Genomic DNA, 19,951 nt, shown 5'->3' with positions numbered 1-19,951 from the left:
GCTTCTGAAGACAGAGGTACAGCAGCTGGCTCAGTACATCCCCTGGACTGGGAATAGTCGGGGGACGGAGAGAGCACTGGGGAGCTGTCATATGTGTTCAACTTTTAGCTTCCTGTAGGTGGTTGCTTACAGCCAGTGTTGGAAACAGGTCCCTGAACTAGATGGCACATTAAGTGCAACCCAATACAGTCCTGCTCTTCTGTGATGATTCAGGTCTATACATGTTGTGTCTTTTGGGGCACCGTGATGATTTACCTTGTGTGTTTCTTTAGTAAACATCAAGAGTTTTCAGAGTAAGGACAAGGCAGTGTGCAAATATTCTCTTGCTAGGATAGATGTTTATTTGTGATTTTTAAAAAAGTAGTGGTGTCAGCTTGTCACATTATGGCTCCAGTGTTGAAACTGCTTTCAGGATAGCAGGAAGTTTGATCCCCCAGGAGCCAAAGAATGGTAGGATTGAGTTTTTGCAAGTTCATCTGTTTTAAAGGACTATGCAGTTTTAGACACATAAGCAGACTGTATGCTGCACTGAGGCTTTCACAGCTTGTAATAATAATTCTCATTGAGGTGAACTGTGGCAGCTTTTCAATTGTGCAGAGCAGTGCTGTAATCAGCAGTCTGCAGAAGCAGGTGAAGTGGAATGCATCCAATTTGAAGGCCAGAGCGTTTTAGGAAAGCAGAAAGAAATACCTTAACTGGAATTTGATAAGAATATCATATTTACCACATAGTTGTTGTGAAAAGGGCTAAGTAATATTAGATAAAGATGTATGGTTGAGTTTAGCATCCTGCCTGCAAAAAGTCATGGAACATCAGTAGACCACCTTAGAGTGATATGTACTCCATCGCAGGCTCCATTACACTGTTGGAAGAGGTCCTCACACTGCTGTAGGAAGGTGTCGCAGGATAATCCACACAGGCATTTGATAGTCTACATCTAATTTGGTAACAACCCAACCCATTGGGTTCCACCCAGGCTTAAGTACATAACCTGCAGCTTGAAACACCTCTACACCGTTGGCAGAGGGTTGCGTGGATGAACAGCAGAGAGCTGGAGCTAAAATTGTTTCACGGTCCCAAGCGTTAGCTCTGTGATGAAGATGTATGTCACAAAAGGAACACTATTTTCATACTTACGTCTGTGGAAAACGTAAAGAATAGAGGTGCATTTGAATGCCTAGCTCTGGGTTGGATAACTCATATTAAAATACAGAAATTTTATTATGCTGAAAGAATTATGTATATACTTGATTCTACATTTTGTAAGCTTAGAGCTATTGGCTTGGTAATGCTAAGAGGTGTCTCTCCTACATTTTCAAGGTTCAGTATAAAATACTTATTGCTGGAAAGCAGTACCATCTGTATTTACATAGCGCACACACACACACACACATGTATAGCTGAGTATGTATGTAAGAGTGTGTGTGAGCCTTCTCATTTTTGTAGGCTGAATCTCAGCTGCCCTAACTGTCCTGGAAGTCTTAAAGCCGACTGTTTGCTCTTCCTTTTTGACCCTAGTGGGCTGTATAATTCTCCTGGTGACCGCAATAAATCACCAAAGTTTCCTTACTCTCGGCGACGGAACCCATCAGGTGGCAGCGAGAATGAGTCTGGGCAGCCAGTCTGGAGGAGGTAAGAGCTACAGGGTTGATTACTGTTAGCTTCTCACAGTAGAAAGCTTGAGGTCCTGCATGCTCTGTGTTCAGTAAATGCTCTTGGAGACACAGCTGCGTCCTGGGAAAAGGAGTACTCTAGGGGTCAGTTACCAGTCAAAAAAAAACCTGAGCAAGAATACCAGATCTGGTTTTGGAAAGGAAGCTTTGGTCAGGCTTTTTGCTTTTGTGCCGTTCTTAGTACGGGGGAAATGATGTTAAAAATACGAGAAATTGCATTATTGACACGTGCAAGATCCCTTCAGTTCCTGCAGCTGTGTTTCCCTGGTGAAGGAAAGGATTCATGGATGTTGCTTGCTTGACAATGAGCTTCTAATAGAGAGCAGTATTTTGTTTTAAGTACATTGCTTTGCTTTAGGTGCAACAAAGATTAAATGAATGAGCCATAAAGCTGTCTTCAACACTCCCATGTGTGAATTACTTTACATTAGAGAGGATACCAGCAAAAATACAACTATGAGATACTTAATGTGTTTTTAATGGGAACATGCTGAATTGACTAATTTAGAGAAGTAAAATTATATGGATGGAGATTCTGTGCTGTGTGTCCTGGCGTATGCCCAAAATGTGAATTACGGGCACAGTTCCGAAATGATACAGTTTTGAGAAACTACATGTTACCTGAGATGATTTGTCCTGCTGAGAAGCTGCTTTCATCACTGAGGTACCATGGTGCTGTGATCTGTTGTGAAGTATAGGCAAGCAGAGCTACTGTGACACAGTCATCACATTCTTCTAAGACTGCCGTAAGAGCCAGCACCTGGGATTTACATCTCCTTCTGACATCTCTGAAGTGGTTACCTGTTTGGTTTTCAAAGCCAGGGTTTGCAAAGGGGTCTCTGACGACGCAGCTGTATCTGTGAGATAATCTAATTCAATGTAGAGCTTTTATATGTGTCAGGTTCCTGAGCTGCTCCAGACCTTTTATCTGCCATTAGCTATCCAGAACAGGAGTGAAGAAACTCACGCATGGTGTATGCTTAGTGACCTCATGCCTGAGTTAAAGTAAATCATTGTAGCTCTCTCTAAGTCAATAGAGTTATGTTGATTTACTTTGTTGGATAGAGCCCTTCTAAGTGTTAGTAACAATGTGTTTCCTGAATGGATTTTCTGATTCATTGCTAGCTTAGTTGTCAGCAGGACTTGTTGGGCTCTGCAAAACAAAGGAATAGAGATGTGCAGTGCAAAACTGTCTTGTACCAAGAAAAGAACAGTGTTTGTGTACTATGCAGTAGGAAATTTTTTGAGATGCAAAGTGTTTATCATCTGGGATTTGCATTTGGCTGATCTACTCGGTGGTCAGGTGGTCATGCCAATAGCAAGTTTTTTCTTGGGCCACCACACCAACAAAATGTTTTTAAAAGTCTTATCTCATATGTAAGACCGTGAAGACTGACAATAGTAGGTGGATTCTAACGTAGTTATGTCTTCCTGAATCTTGGTTTTATTCATGTACTTTCCTTTTTCAACTGTTTAATAACAATAGCCATGTTGTTTATGCCGTCTTTACTGGAATTAAGACAAAAACATCAGGCTTTGCTATGCTGGAAACAGTAGGAAACTCTAAAGGCCGGCATACTATGCTTAACCTTGCAAGTCAGGGGTTTGCAATGAGAGCTTGACTGGGGATCATGCCTTCACAACTTACTCTAGAGGTGTCCTGAAAAGTTTAAAACAAGCACATGCCCTTTTTTCTCTGCCTTAAGTCATGCTGAAAAAAAACCTTTGTAAAGCTTTTTTTTTCTTAAAAGATGGGAGTTTTTGTGTGTGTTAGGTGACCCAATGATATTTCATTAAAAATTCCTTAATGTCACAGGCAAAATCAAAACAGTGGTGAAGACTCAGATTTAAAGCAAAGGAGAAGGTAAATATATAATCTATAACAGCCATGAAATGATAAGTACTGATCATATTTTGGTTCCCTGCATCCCCTCCCTTCCTTCCTTCCTTCTCCCCCATCTTCTTGAATGTTTAAAAGGCTTGTTGTGTTCCACCCATTTAATTTTTTCTTTCCTATCTTACTTTTGCTAAAATGCTCTGTAGCATAGCCTCATCACAGCACAGATTCCTACAAGCTGCCTTGCACATTGTTACTGCACCATGCTAGAAGCAGTTTGTGGAAGTTTACTAAAGGCTTGTCTGCAATTTGAAAGTCAATTCCAGAAGTTTTAGCTTTTGGATTTTGTGTCTGCAGATTTTGTTTTGAGTTCTCCAGCCTCTTAGTTGACATTTAATTAATCTGTTTTGAGAGCAAGTCTACTATCATTTGAGATGAATTGTCCTGCAAAAGTAGGCGCAGAGGCATACGCAGCTTCTTACATCTTCTCACTGTCTGTCTTGCACATTTTTTGCTGATTTTTTTCTTAAGCTGCTTTTTTTTTCCTGTGCAGTCTTGACTAGTCACATTTCCAAATAAAGCGCTGGTGTGAATTCGGTGTGCTCTTCAGCATCTCAGCTTTTGACAGATTTTTGCACCTGGACTTCTCTAGTGCCACATGTGCCTGATGTGACTCTGTGCTGTACTTCTCCTCACTCCTGTGCTCCTGCCCTGGCTGCTGGAAAAAGGAGACAGTGCAGTGCATTTCGATGTCAGAGTTTCTTGAAGCTTGCAAAGGAGAGGAGGCATTCCCAGGATCTGATCCACTGCTGCAGCGTGGGAAAGGAGCTCTGGCAGAGATACAGACATCTCAGGGACAATCACAGGAAGTCAGGGAAAGTGCTCACATACTTTGCACCTATTATAAGATAACAGATTATTTTTTGAAGGATGTTACCCTTACAAGCTGCCAGTGATAGTCCTGTGGTACATGTCCAGCACATAAAACTGAGAGGATTTAGTTAGGCATCTCAGGTGGAAAACCCCAGTGCTCGGAAGGGACCTCTTCCCAAAGGCTGTGCCTGCTGTATTACATTACAAATGTACAGGTTTGTTATTGTATGTTGGAATAGACCTTCTCCACTTCACGATTTGGCTACTCTCCTCTCATTTCAATTAAAAAAGGACTGCACCAGAATACGAGCCTTCTCTGTCAACTGTTTCTCTGAAATACCAAATCTTTCCACACATCCCAGCCCCCAAGCCCCATCCTGGACTGTATGTGTTCTCTGTCTCTTGCCAAACTGACTATGCCTTCTTTCTTGCTCCTTGTGTCAGACCATATAGATATACCACCTGCAAAATATCAAATATATTGCATGACCAAGAAAACACGAGAAAAAAGGATGAAAGGTGCTTTGTAATTGTCAGAGATCAGGGTGATCTCGTGTTCTTGCACCTGACTTAGGAAACCACCTTTGTTTCCATTTTTGGTGTTTTATTCAATTCAGTAAAAGCTGATGTTTAATATTCAGTGAAAGATAATATTCTGACAGCCAACATGAGCAGCTGCCGCTCAGCTGACAGCTCAGCAGCCCTTCTGTCTCCCCGCAAGTGCTTTCCTGACAGGGAGCACAAGGTAATTTGATGTGCAGTATCCAAAAGGTGGATCAGATTTCCATTCCTGAAAAGTTAGAGAAAGGCTTATGTTGAATTTGAGCAAATAGGATGTTTTATCTTGCAATTCTGCCACAGTGTGATTTTTGCTGCCTTGGTACCTTATGGGATAAATTGCTTAAATCAGAGTAAGAAAATACTTCAAGTGCTGAGAAACGTAGAAGAATGGAGTCGCTCAAATGACCTGAAAGTGTGAAAGAACAGTGTTGCTTGGGTGACCCAGTAATGTTGAGATTCAAGATTAGTGGAATATTTATTAAACATCAGATAAGATTTGGGGAAAAAAAAGGTATACTTTTGGGCATGTAAGGTCTGTTGCAGTCCTAAGGCATTTATTGCTCTGAACTCTCTGTATGTGCTTGAGCCAATCTTTTGGACGCCATCTTTTAATCTTCCTTTGGCGTTACATTTTTCTGTAGTAACATACATCTTTTGTCCCCACTTTCAGCTTTGCCCAGAAATTTGTATTTTTACCTGGGAAGCTGGCTATCCTAAGCCTCTCAGTGGCTTTAAATTATGAGCCATGAAATTTGGGGATGGGCAGAGGCTGCTGCTTCTCCTCTGGGGAGATTTCACTTTTCCAAGCCTATTCCCTTCACACAAGCTGGGGTGAACTAATTTTCCTAGGCTTTAGTTGTCCTATTATTCTAAAGCATTTCTTTTTGAATGGGAGTTATTTGAGTTAATGATTTCCTAGTTTAGGAGCAGGGGGAGACCAGACTCCATATACTGAGTGATCAAAATGTTGATCACTGGCAATCAAGGATTTAAGGGTCTCAGCCAGTAGTGGCCAAGCACTTCTCTCTACTGAGAGGAGTTTGCCTGTAGGTAGGCATATGCCCATTTTCTTCTTGAAGTTCAGCATCAGCCTGTTCCACCAGTCTTTTTCAGTAATAAATAATCACAGCCATAAATGTCACCTTACCATTTGAAGCTCGCAGTGAGAGGCGATACAGAAGTAACTCCTGTATTTCTTTTTCCTCACGTGACATACCATCTTTGTAGCTGTGCATTGGGTCATCCCAAAGCTGTGCTGATACACACACCTGCTAATGTGTGCACTTCAGCCCTTCTGAATTTATAAAGACCAGTAGAATCATAGTGTTAGTGGTGTTTCTTCCATACTGCCTGACACTTGAAAAATTGTATGAATTTACTAGAAGCCAGATGGAAGTTGAGGTGAATAGAAAAAGACAGATCTGATGAACATTTTGTTTCGCCTGCAAAACCAGAATTACTTTATTGTTTCTGTTGGGTGTCCCACAATATGCAAGAAGAAAAGAGCCAGAATGGGTACAGTTTAAAGATGAAACATTTCACACCTCAAAGAAATGTTTCACTGTGGTGTATACACATAGAATGCTTAGAGATAAAATAAACAAAAATGCAGTGCAGTGATCCAAAAGGAAAATAGCACTCACCTGGCACTGCACTCTGGGTGCACTACTTCCGAAGCAGTTATTCCCGATCAATTAATGAGAAAACGATAATATGACTTTCAGGTGTAGACAAGCCCTCTAGAGTCTTGTAATTCTGATTTTCCTAGTAATGTCATTGCAGTGTTGTTCATTCCATGTTTAAAACTTAAATACTTTTTGTGCTACTAGATAAATCCATCTTGAGATGTTGCTTTTCTGCTCTGCAGATCACGGTCTCGCTGTAACACCAGCAGTGGCAGTGAATCAGAAAATTCCAACAGAGAGCATCGGAAGAAGAGAAACAGGTGACCTTTATATATTTTAGACATAGAGACATGAAACACAAACAAATGGAGATGGTCTTTTCTGAGATTGACCTAGTAAGAAGGAGTCTAACGTATTTTATGTGTGCACAGTCCTCCTGAGGCAGATTAAGGTCCTTTTTTGAATAAGAAGAGAGATAATTGCCAAAACACATACATATCATAGGTGTATGCAATGAATACATACCCTCCTCTTGTTTGGGAAGAACTCGTTAATGAACTGCAAAAACAAATACGGGGCATATTTACAAAAGATTTGCAATATTAATGCAAATAAAGTGGGTAATACTGATGACAAGATATTCATGGCATATACTTCAATACCTCAAAAATTTCAAGTGCAGAATTTTAGCAGAAAATAAGCTTTTGAGGAGAACAGTAAAAATATTTTAATGGATCTGAAACTCAGTGTTGTTTTTAAATGCATGCATTTAATTGTATAAATCTTTTTATTTTCCAAAATGTAAAGTGTGGGCCTAAACCCCAAATGTGTACAGCATTAACTTTTAATAGGACAACAGTAGTTAATATCAAGTGATGCTAGCAAGGTTTGGTTTTATATTCTGTTTTTCTTGTTGCTGATATGAAAAAGTTAGTATAACAACTGGTTTATTGTAGAAAAAAATTTCCTTTAAAACTGCAACTTTTATGTTGCACTTCAGATAACAGCATTTGAGAGTTATTTATGAAAATGTATTTTTAAAAAGCACATAGAATTTCTTCATATTGCATAAACAGAGCATAAGAGAAATGTCACTGGACAAAAGAGGAATTGATTAAGGCAAATTTTCTAAGAAGCTGGCTGCACAAGCTGCCATAGTTTCTTGTTGTCTCACATGTAGTACTACGAGTGATAAATGATTTTCAGATATTTGGAAGCTCTTAGAAATAATTATATGCTAGATAGTGCTGCAGAAGTATGCAGTATAATAATATCTTAAGCATGACTTGCAGTAGTTAGCAAGTCATAAAAATGCTAAAAAATCATTGTGACATTCAAATGGGCTCGTGTAAAGCATATCTGAGCCATGAGATTTTTTTGGAGTTTACTTAAATTAGAGCACACTCTTGTGAGCTACTCTGCTAACAATAACTTAGTGTGCATGGAAGGATTTGTTTTCCAGGTGAGCTCTGAAGTTTGAGTGAAATGCTCAGTATAGTTTCAGTGATCAGTTGGTAAATGGTATGTTGTATCCCTTTCTCTTAGAACACTCTTCCCAGGTTTTTATTCCTATGAAACTTCTTGTTCAGGGAGCTCCACAAGCAAGTGAAGGAAACTAGAGGCTGACCACCGAATGTTTTTAAGAGCTTCTTGCAATATACGGATTGAATTGTAAGAAGTATTAAATACTGCTTATCATTTTCTGAAGAATAAAAAGTCCTTTACCAGCCCTTCCTCACCCCATGGAAAAGCGCTTAAAATTAAAAACAATCAGTTTGTGTGGATTGTTTTTATGTTTTTCAGATTTTCAGAAATGTAAGATACATCAAAAATGTTAATGTTGCAGCATCTCTTACTCTTAGGTGGTCACTTAAAATCAGATCAGATAAAAAGTCATTATCAGTGTTTAAGTAAACAAGTACTAAATGAGCTGGAGGTCTCAGACTTGTTACTTGTCATCAGGTGCAGGAAAACCACCAGTCATAATGAATTTCTACATTTTGTTAGCAGCTACGGCAGGAATGTAATAAGCTGAAAGGGCACAGGCACTGAATAGCTTGCCTGGTAGCAGAGGTGAGCCAGCCCTAACAGGGTTAAATGGAACAATATAATGAGGCTTGCAACTGCTGTTACCTGTTGCATAGATTAATACTAATTTATTTCCCAGTACGATAATCGGGTCCCTGGCACAAGCAGACACGAAGTTGTATTGTTTTACTGGAATAAAATGACTGAATACTCACAGTATCTGAGAGAGTATGCTTCTGATCATAGAAGAGTTGAATATATTGTTCACATGAGAAGAGATCACTGTGAACGATTTTTCAGACGAAAACAAATTATCAGAAAAAACAGAAATGCAGGTGAGAACTTCTGACGATACAACAGTGGAAAAAGGTTAGGGAGAAACTCTTGATCTCAGTCAGTCTTTGAGGTTTCACTCCATCATATGAATGCTTTATCCTAAGCAGATGTTCATATGAAATTGAAGAAGAACCTATGATGAGCATATTTCAATCACAGAAGAAACGTATTTTCTTTTTTTTAATACTGTGGTCAAAATTTATAAAAGTATATTAAACTAGTAGACAATGTGTACTGGAGCGTAGTCTTCTACTTGACTACACTTAGAAGATCCATCTGATTAGAATCACAGAATGACTGAATAGTTGAGGTTGGCAGGGTCCTCTGGAGGTCATCTGGTCCAACCTCCCTGCTCAGGCAGGGCTACCTAGAGCCAGTTGCCCAGGACCATTCCCATACAGCTTTCGGGTATCTCAAGGAGGGAGACTCCACCACCTCCTTGGGCAACCTGTGAGAGTGCTTGGTCACCCTCACAATGACAGAGTGTTCCCTGATGTTCAGAGGGAACCTCCTGTGTTTCCGTGTGTGCCCATGGCCTCTGGTCCTGTCACTGGGCACCACTGAAAAGACCCTGGCTCCATCTTCTTTGCATTGTCCCTTCAGGTGATGATGTGGTTGCCATCACAGAAACGTGGTGGGATGACTCTCATGACTGGAGTGCAACTATGGATGGCTATAAGCTCTTTAAGAGGGACAGGCGAAGCAGGAGAGGAGGTGGGGTAGTGCTATATTTGAGGGAGTGCTTGGACTGTGTTGAAATTGAGGAAGATGGTGAGGATGACAAGGTTGAATGTTTATGGGTGAAGATCAGGGGGAAGGTTGGCAGGGTGGACATTACGGTGGGAGTCTGTTATAGACCACCCAACCAGGATAAGCAGGCGGACGAGGCGTTTTACAAGCGGCTGTCAGAAGCCGCCCGGTCGCCGGCCCTTGTACTCATGGGCGACTTCAACTTGCCGGATGTCTGCTGGAAATACAACATGGCAGAGAGGAAGCAATCTAGGAGGTTCCTCGAATGTGTGGAGGACTACTTCCTCATGCAAGTGGTAAATGAGCCCACTAGAGGAGGGGCCCTGCTTGACCTGTTGTTTGTGAACAGAGAAGGACTAGTGGGAGATGTGAGGGTCGGTGGCCGTCTTGGGAACAGTGACCATGAAATGTTAGAGTTTTCGATAGTGGGGGAAGTAAGGAGGGGCAAGAGTAGAACTCCTGCCTTAGATTTCCGGTGGGCTGACTTTAGCCTGTTTAAGAGGCTGGTGGGCCGAGTCCCTTGGGAATCGGTCCTGGAGGGCAAAGGAGTCCAGGAAGGCTGGACATGCTTCAAAAGGGAATTGCTAAATATTCAGGAGCAGGCTGTCCCAGTCTGTAGGAAGGCAAGCTGTCAGGGAAAAAGACCGGCCTGGTTAAACAGGGAACTTAGACTAGAACTTAAGGAGAAAAAGAGAGCCTACTTGCTCTGGAAGAAGGGTCGGGTAACTTGGGAGGTCTATAGGGATGTGGCCAGGTCGTGTAGGGAGAAGATTAGAAGGGCCAAAGCTCAATTAGAGCTTGATTTGGCTGCTACAGTCAAAGACAACAAAAAAAGCTTTTACAAATACATCAACAGCAAAAGGAGGGTCAAGGAGAGCCTCCACCACTTGCTGAATGAGGAGGGTAGTATAGTGTCAGGGGATGAGGAAAAGGCAGAGGTGCTCAATGCCTTCTTTGCCTCGGTCTTTAATGTCAAGATCGATTGTCCTCAGGAGACTCGGCCCCCAGAGCCTGAAGTTAGGGACGGGGGGCTGTGTGAACCTCCCATGATCCAGGAGGAGACGGTTAGTGACCTGCTGTGCCAGTTGGACACCCACAAGGCTATGGGCCCGGATGGGATTCACCCCAGAGTAATGAAGGAACTGGCAAATGAACTTGACAAACCACTCTCGATTATCTACCAGCAGTCCTGGTTAACTGGAGAAGTTCCAGCTGACTGGAAATTAGCAAATGTAACGCCCATCTACAAGAAGGGCCAGAAGGACGATCCAGGGAACTATAGGCCTGTCAGCCTGACCTCGGTGCCAGGCAAGGTGATGGAACAGATCATCCTGAGTGCCATTACACAGCACATGCAGGACAATCGGGGCATCGGGGCCAGCCAACATGGATTCATGAAAGGCAGGTCCTGCTCGACCAACCTGGTCTCCTTCTATGACCAAGTGACCCGCTTAGTAGATGAGGGCAGGGCTGTGGATGTAGTCTATCTAGACTTCAGTAAGGCATTCGACACTGTCTCCCCCAGCATCCTCCTGGACAAACTGGCTGCCTGGGGCCTGGATGGGTGGACTCTTTGATGGGTTAAAAACTGTCTGGATGGCCGAGCCCAGAGAGTGGTGGTGAATGGGGCAAAGTCCAACTGGCGGCCGGTTGCTAGCGGTGTTCTTCAGGGCTCAGTTCTGGGGCCAGTGCTGTTCAATATCTTTATAGATGATCTAGGCGTAGGGATTGAGTGCACCCTCAGTAAATTTGCAGATGACACCAAGCTGGGTGGGAGTGTCGATCTGCTGGAGGGTAGGAAGGCCCTACAGAGGGATTTGGACAGGTTAGATAGATGGGCCGAGACCAACGGCATGAGGTTCAACAAGAACAAGTGCCGGGTCTTACACTTCAGCCACAACAACCCCATGCAGCTCTACAGGCTGGGGGAAGAGTGGTTAGAAAGCGGCCCGGCGGAAAGAGACCTGGGGGTGCTGATCGACAGCTGGCTAAACATGAGCCAGCAGTGTGCCCAGGTGGCCAAGAAGGCCAATGGCATCCTGGCCTCTATTAGGAATAGTGTAGCCAGCCGGTCTAGGGAAGTGATCGTCCCTCTGTACTCGGCACTGGTGAGGCCGCACCTTGAATACTGTGTCCAGTTCTGGGCCCCGCACTTCAAGAAAGATGTTGAGGTGTTGGAGCGAGTCCAGAGGAGGGCGACCAAGCTGGTGAAGGGTCTGGAGGGTCTGACCTACAAGGAACGGCTGAGGGAGCTGGGGTTGTTTAGCCTGGAGAAGAGGAGGCTCAGAGGTGACCTTATTGCAGTCTACAACTACCTGAAGGGAGGTTGTAGTGAAGTGGGAGTTGGCCTCTTCTCCCGGGCAACTAGCGATAGGACAAGAGGACACAGCCTCAAGCTTCGCCAGGGGAGGTTCAGGTTGGACATTAGGAAGAATTTCTTTTCAGAAAGGGTTATTAGCCATTGGAATGGGCTGCCCAGGGAGGTGGTGGAGTCACCATCTCTGGATGTGTTTAAGAAAAGACTGGACATGGCACTTAGTGCCATGGTCTATTTGACATGGTGGTGTAAGGGCAACGGTTGGACTCGATGATCCCTGAGGTCTCTTCCAACCTGGTTGATTCTGTGATTCTGTGTGATTTTGTGATTCAGGTGTGTATATATATTGGTAAGATCCCCTCTGATCCTTCTCTTCTTCAGGCTGAACTGTCCCAGCTCTCTCAGCCTTTCCTCCTAGGAGAGGTGCTCCAGGCCCTTCATCAGCTTGGTGGCCCTTGGCTGGACTCTCTCCAGTATGTCCATGTCTGCCTTGTACTGAGGAGCCCAGAACTGGACACAGTACTGCAGCTGTGGCCTAACTAGTGCTGAGTAGAGGTGAAGGATCACCTCCCTCGATCTGTTGGCAATAGTTTGCCTAATGCATCCCAGGACACCAGTCACCTTCTTTGCTGCAAGGGCATGTTGCTGGCCCATGTTCAACCCGGTGTCCACTGGGATGCCCAGGTCCTTTTCTGCAAAGCTGCTTTCCAGTTGGGTGGCCCCCAACATGTACTGGGGTTGTTCCTCCCCAGGTGCAGAACTTTGTACTTTCCCTTGTTGAACTGCATGAAGTTCCTGTTGGCCGGTTTCTCCTGCCTGTCATGGTCTCTCTAGATGGCAGCACAACTGTCTGGTGTATCAGCTGCTCCTCCCACTTTGGTGTCACCTGCAAACTTGCTGAGGGTGCACTCTGCCCCATCATCCACAACATTAATGAAGATGTTAAACAGGATTGGACCCAGTGTTGACCCCTGGGGTACACTGCTAGTTACTGACCTCTAACCAGACTTTGTGCCACTAATCACCATCTTCTGGGTCTGGCTGTTCAGCCAGTTTTCAGTGCACCTCACTATCTGCTCATCCGGCCACAGGAGTGACATTTGCTTTCCTCTAGTCTTTGGGCATTTCTGCCAGTTGCCATGATCATGCGGAGATCATTGAGAGAGGCCTTGCAATGACATCAGCCAGCTCCCTCTGAACCCGTGAGCCCATGTACTGATGTAAGCCCAGTTTGCTTAAGCCTTCCCTGACCTGATCCTCTTCTGCCGAGGTTGCGTCTTCCTTGCTCCAGCCTTTCCCCCTGGTCTCTGGGGCCTGGGATTCCTGAAGGCAGGTCTTGCTAGTAAAGACTGAGGTGAAGAAGGCTTTAAGTACCTCAGCCATTTCCATGTCCTATGTCACCAGGTCTCCTGCCTCATTCAGCAGCAGGCCCTATCCTTCCTTTTGTCACCTGTCTGCTTATAGAATCCCTTCTTGTTCTCTTTGACATCCCATGCGAGATTCAATTCCATTTGGGCTTTAGCTTTCTTAACCTCATCCCTGGATGCTCGGACAATGTTTCTGTATTCCTCCCACATTACCTGCCACTGCTTCCACCCTCTGTTTGCTTCCTTTTTGTGTTTGAGTTTTGCCAGGAGATCCTTGTTCATCCATGCAGGCCTCGTGGCGTTTTTGCCTGACTTCCTACTCGTTGGGATGGGCTTCTCTTGAGCTTGGAGGAGGTGATCCTTGAATATTAACCAGCTTTCTTAGGCCACTTTTCCCTCCAGGGCTTACCCCACTGGACTTTTCTAAGGAGATCTTTGAAGAGGCCAGAGCCTGCTCTCCTGAAGTCCAGGGTTGTGATCTTGTTTTTTGCGCTCCTCTCTCCTCTCAGGGTCTTGGATTCCACCATCTCATGGTCACTGCAGCCAAGGCTGCCTTCGGCCTTCACATACCCAATGAGGCCCTCATTGTACATTGTACCCAAATGATAACTTTATGCTCAGATATTTTGAATGAGGTTTCAAGAATCAAGTCTTCAGGGTTGCTTGTCTTAAGAGAATTTATCATTACATAAATGTAGCTTGCTATTGTATCACCTGAAATGGGGAAAAAACATCTGTAAGTCAACAGATGAGTGATGATAGTCTTATGACTTTCCATTTTACCATCAAGTCTTCCTGCAAACAATGCCTAATTTGTCACTGTGATCGCTATTAATCTCAACTGGATTTATTTCACATGCCGGTAGTAAGGATTTTTTTTCCATAAGGCATAAATCAACTTGTTCCCTTGTGGGAGCAAAAAGTGAGAAGAATGAAAGGAAAGTTCTAATGGACTTGGAGTACAAGGGCAACACTTTTTTGTCAAAAGTGTATTTAAGTGAACATTTAGGGTTTGAGTTAAATTTCTTTCAACTTTTTTTATTTGGGGGCGGGGGATTGTCATCTCTGGTGCCAAAGAACTAAGATTTTGTCCCAAAATTGTTACGATTTGATCATTGCATCTAAATAATGTATTTTATGTAGAGATTGTGTTACCTTGGTCATCCTTCACATTGTTAAATGTGAGCATAGTACCTTTCTTTGCAGCTGCAACATTAATGCTTTATGTCTTCGTATCTCCATCTAGTAGAGTTCTGCTGTGGTACAACGGTACTTTGAGTGTGCTGACTCTGCTTGTTTTAATAGCTGCCATGCTACTTTATTTATTTAGATTTTCAGTGTTTTGCTCAAATTAAAGAGATAAATAACAGTAATGAATACTTGCATGTTACAACAAGTAGAAGAAAGGAGGCAGAGTAGAAATATGAAGTACTTGGGGATGAGTGAATGCATTGCTAAGGACTGTACTTGCCATGCAGCAGTAGATGCTGATCTACTAGATTAGTAGAATGGACTGGAGCAGAAAAGATGTGTTTACTCCCTTAACAAGAGGTTATTCGTAGTCAGTATGGCAGTATGGCTTCAAACACAGAGGTGCAGGATCTCATGTCTCTGTACCGGAGTATGGACCTCATGCTCTGCTGCATTGTGTGAGTTTCCTGAGAAGAACGAGTAGCTCTCAGTTATTTTATGGCAAGCATCTGAATGCCTCCTTCAGAGCACAGCTTCCTACTTGACTTGTTAGGGAGAGATGGGGCAAGGTACTGGCAAGAGGGCAGACCTACCACCCACGGCAGCAGCACTGGTCTGACAGCCACGTGTCTTCTTTTTATGCAAGTGACTGCTGTATGTGGGAGGCAGTTGATAGTGTTTATACCATGTGGGATGATTGCAGTCTCTGCAAGTTGGATTATTTGGGATGAAAATCACAATTCATTACTTGTTGCTGCATGAGGAGTTGTACTAAATCCTCAGATAGAAGTTTATATTAATCTGTGTCACCAGATTACAGCTTTAAAAAGACTTGCTTAGAAATCAAGACCTGATGTTGCAGTCTTCTCCAGAGGCTCGGTACCATTTGGTAGAGTTGTGGCCATTTACAGTAGTTGGGGATCCAGCTCAAAATTCATTATGCATGTGAGAGAAGATCTGATTAAAGGAAAAGCAGCAGCCTGCGTAGCCAGTTTAGCCTGATATAATTCAAACTCAAGGAGAAAGGTACACATGAAGTGAAGAGCAACAACAACAGCATGCTTTGCATTTCCTATCGGTCACGTCTCCAGTGTAATCCCTTTATCTCTGTTGACTTGTTTGTTTGTTTTACCTGTCAGTCTTCCCATTTTTTGTTAACCCTCTCTGGTTTCTTCAGTATGCCTTACATACTGTCCTATCAGAGAACCCACTCTTGGAGTGATATTTTCCAGGGTTGTTTCTAAATTCCTGCTAAATTTTGAATTCACTGCTGCGATCAAGCGTATCCATTTGTTACACCTTAGCGCTTCATCACACCACTCGTGTCTGCAATCCCCAAAACTGTGAAGAATCTGTAGAGTTTTGAATGGCCAAACAATGGCACGCTGGTTGGCCTGGCTGGTTGTGGCATTGTAGAGTTACTTCAGTCTGCTAGGAAATGTGCTGAATTTATAGGATTTTGACATTTGATTTAATCTCTACTACGTTCCAATAATGGATTCATGGATTTAAAGAAAAATAAGAAATGAAAGTCCTATCATGTTATTTAGAAGCACACAAGGAGAGACAGGGCCCAAAGCCACAGGGGACGGTGCAGAAGGGGTGCAGTGGTGGGATTATATGTGTCTGGGGCAGCCAGGGAGATCCACATGCATCCTGGGCTTTGCTGCAGGTCAGGGTGAGGGTATCACTTCCTCTGAGCAGGACCTCGCCAAAAGCATCCCCGGTGGATTTTCCCTGGGTCCTAGGAAGGTGTGTGCTGCAACAAAGTATTTGGAAAAGTTGTAGTAGTAGAGCCTTGTATCATGATGTGGGGCTTACATTGGCTGTAGATGAGGTGAACTGGAATGCGTAAACAAGAAAAAAATTCTAAGATGTTTGGCTCGGGCTGGGAAGATGAATTCAAGTTGTGGGCCTGTTCTTATAGGTCTGGGTCGTTTCATTTTTGACTTCACAGAATCACAGAATCACAGAATGTTAGGGACTGGAAGGGACCTCGAAAGATCATCTAGTCCAATCCCCCTGCCGGAGCAGGATTACCTAGATCATATCACACAGGAACGCTCCAGGCGGGTTTTGAATGTCTTCAGAGAAGGAGACTCCACAACCTCTCTGGGCAGCCTGTTCCAGTGTTCAGTTACCCTCACCGTAAAGAAGTTTTTCCTCATATTTATGTGGAACCTCCTGTGTTCCAGCTTGCACCCATTGCCCCTTGTCCTGTCAATGGATGTCACTGAGAAGAGCCTGGCTCCATCCTCATGACACTTGCCCTTTACATATTTGTAAACGTTAATGAGGTCACCCCTCAGTCTCCTCTTCTCTAAGCTAAAGAGACCCAGCTCCCTCAGCCTCTCCTCATAAGGGAGATGTTCCACTCCCTTAATCATCTTCGTGGCTCTGCACGGGACTCTTAACCTCGGTCGACTTAACCTCGGTGACACCTCCACTTATGCTGTTTCTAAATAACAAGTCAGTGAGTTTTCCTTGATACAGGTTCTTACATTTTATTGTAGTTTTGGAACCTTAATTAAAATTTAACAAGATGAGAAGTTTAAATATTGCATTGCAGGGGCTGGATTTTTGTGGGGAAGAAAATACCCCATTGCTTCTCTGAGCATCCTGCATCAGAGACTTCAAGCTAAACTCTAGGTACTTCTTTTTCAGATTACGGCAAGAGAATGACATGGTTGACTCGGCTCCTCAGTGGGAAGCTGTGCTACGGCGACAGAAGGAGAAAAACCAGGCGGATCCAAACTACCGGCGATCCAGGCACAGATCGCGATCGTATGTAACCCTTGCCCTCTTTGATGTGAAAATTCAGGCTGCTGTAGCATGTTAAAAAGCAGGAGTAGTATCTCCAGTGTGGTGGTGGCCCTCAGCTGCTGAGGAACAAGAGACTTTCACATGGCACGTTCTCACATTAGCAGATTTGTCTTTGTGATCAAACTCCCTTCCTTTAGTGATTTGAATTTCAGGGCACAAGTAATACAGGAAGGGCTTTGTAACAGAGCTTGTCAGGAGCTCTCCCCATCACCTTGGATGGAGTCCTGGGTGGTTTTGTGGCTCATTGAGCATTAGTTCTGTAATGAGGACAGCGATTCCCCTCTTCTGGGCAGCAAGTCTGTCAAATCATTCAGATTTCGTGTGATAGGTGCAGGCATTTTTGTGAAATGCCTGCACGCTTGTTTAATCATATAATGTCTGCAGTATTGTTGCAGATGAGACCAGCTGCTGATGCCTCCATGTCCAATTACCATTGGCAAGCAGCAGCCAGTGATTTATTGCATCCTGATGTCAGGATTTCCATGATGGAGCCGTGCTGCCAGGCAGTGCCGTTCCTGCTGACAGCCCATTTTGACACGGTGAAGTTGTCAGCTTCTAAAATTAATTTTCTCAAACTAATGAAAATGCTGGTTTCTTTTAATTTATGTTTTTCTTCTAATGGCGTGTTTTTGGGGTATAGACACGCTGTTTTGTATCATGTTTGTGTCCAGCCTAACCTGCCATCCAAGCAACCATCCACAGCAGCGCCAGCACCAGCAAGCCCGGCAGGCAGGGCAAGACAGGGCAGGGCCGGGGGTGCTGAAGAGTGCCAGGAGAGCAGCTATGAGGCACTGGGAGAGAAGGCAAGAGAGCAGTCTTAGAAACTGTATCCCGCACCCTCACTACCTGGCTAACGTGGATGAGTTGCCAGCCCTGATGCTGATGGTGTAACATGTGACCACTGTAACACACTTACTTAGGTACTTCCCGTTAATGTCTTTTCTTAAATTTACCCTTCATGTTAAGACTTACCAAGAGAAACTGTATAGCACCTTAAATGATTATTTCATTCATACCAATTGAAACTGTAATCCACACTGAAGTTTCCAGTATTAAAATCCACTTGAGTTCTGTTTTCAGTTTCCTCTGTTTCTAGAACTCGTTTCTGTCTCCAGTTTCATAGTGTACAGTTTTCATTCGTTTATGAGAAATAGAATTTGCCATTAAAATTCCAAATGTTGGAATTTCTACTTTAACTGGCTTTGTACAGACTTGTTCACTTTCAACTGCACAAAAGTCAAATGTTATTAGGTGTAATTATACAATGATATATTACTAAAAATCCAGGAATATTAAAGCTCACTTGTATGGAATCCACAAAATATAGCTGATTAAGTTTGATTTACATTTTTTTACTATATACAGAAAGTGCTGTAAACTAGGAAATGTACTCAGTTAATAATGGTTAGATGAAATATATAGCCAACTTTTCTTTTTTCCCATAGGCCAAGTAAATTTCATTGCTTGGACGGCATGGGGTCCCTCTTGTGGCTAACTTAACTTATGAAATGTCTTTTATTTTCCAGCACAGTGACTTTCTGAGTTATATTTTACTTAAACTACTATTAGCAAAAAAAGGTAAATGTGTAGCATCTTACTTAACAATGAAAGGTCCTAGAAGAAACAAAGAAATGAGGAAATCCTGAAGACTTTGGGTGGCTTCTCATTTCTTTTCCCTGTTGTGTTAGTAATGAATATATTCTTCCTTTTTGTCTCACTCTTCAGTTTAAAAAAAACCAAAACCAAAACAATGGAATAAGCCCAAAGCTCCCAAGTATGGCAGAGATCCTTGATATATAGAAGTAGGAACTAAAAAAAGTAAAATGGGAATTCCTTTAAAAGTGCTTTAAAAAAAGTTTTGTAAAAGGCATTTAACTGTTAACCTGCAGTAGGTTATAATAGCATTTATTTAATTCAGTTTGGCTCAGCTGTTTACTTACATGACTGGATGCAGGTCAGAGGGAAGGGAAACGTGATTCCCTAGGTTGTAGGGTATGGTTGTTTTTGATTTTAAATCTGGTCATATGGTCATTGCAATTTGCACATTTAACAATTGATACAAACCCTTCATTTTAGTAGTACAGATAAGTCTTTCACATTAAGTTCCTTATTGCAGTCAGCTTAACTAGAGGTTCACTTTGGAAGCGTGAAGTAATGGCTGAAATATTTGTTACTGTACCTGGCACAGTGTATTTCATTTGTTTGATAATGAGTAATATTAATCATGGGTGGTGTCTCCTTGGTCTCAGGAATAAAAATATTTGACAAGAATTTGACCTTTCTTTCTCCTCAAGGAATCAGCAAATAGAGAGAGCTCCCAATTCTAGTTCTACAGGGTTTATTTTCAAGAGTTCATGTAAAACATCTGTGTAGCCAAAGGGCTTTTTTTAATTAAGAAGGATGGCCATTAAAGTTCCATGGCTATTTAACTTTACCATTTGTGACTCAAACTGAAATACTAATAGGGGTGCAGATGCAGACAAAAAAAATAATGTAGACCTTATTAATGTGTAGAGTTGTTCGAGCTTGTGAAAATGAAATAAAAATAAACAAAAAACCCCCCTGGACAC

General features: G+C 42.9%; 1 protein-coding gene across 4 annotated transcripts in view; it reads left to right on the top strand.

Moving 5' to 3' along the window:
• EPB41L4A (erythrocyte membrane protein band 4.1 like 4A) overlaps nt 1–19,951 on the top strand; it is a 143,560-nt gene that overhangs the window by 112,208 nt on the left and 11,401 nt on the right. For 2 of the 4 annotated variants that reach the window (XM_068422369.1, XM_068422367.1), the window contains 4 exons: nt 1,519–1,632; nt 3,490–3,537; nt 6,812–6,889; nt 17,223–17,342. In XM_068422369.1, coding sequence (XP_068278470.1) covers nt 1,519–1,632; nt 3,490–3,537; nt 6,812–6,889; nt 17,223–17,342 — 360 coding nt within the window. The remainder of the gene's footprint in view (nt 1–1,518; nt 1,633–3,489; nt 3,538–6,811; nt 6,890–17,222; nt 17,343–19,951) is intronic. The other 2 variants (XM_068422368.1, XM_068422370.1) reach the window with 2 other exon arrangements.

This window comes from Nyctibius grandis, chromosome Z, assembly GCF_013368605.1.
Source record: "Nyctibius grandis isolate bNycGra1 chromosome Z, bNycGra1.pri, whole genome shotgun sequence".
NCBI lineage: Eukaryota > Metazoa > Chordata > Aves > Nyctibiiformes > Nyctibiidae > Nyctibius > Nyctibius grandis.
Note: the sequence above shows the minus strand (reverse complement) of the source record. Positions and strands in the feature narration are given on the sequence as shown.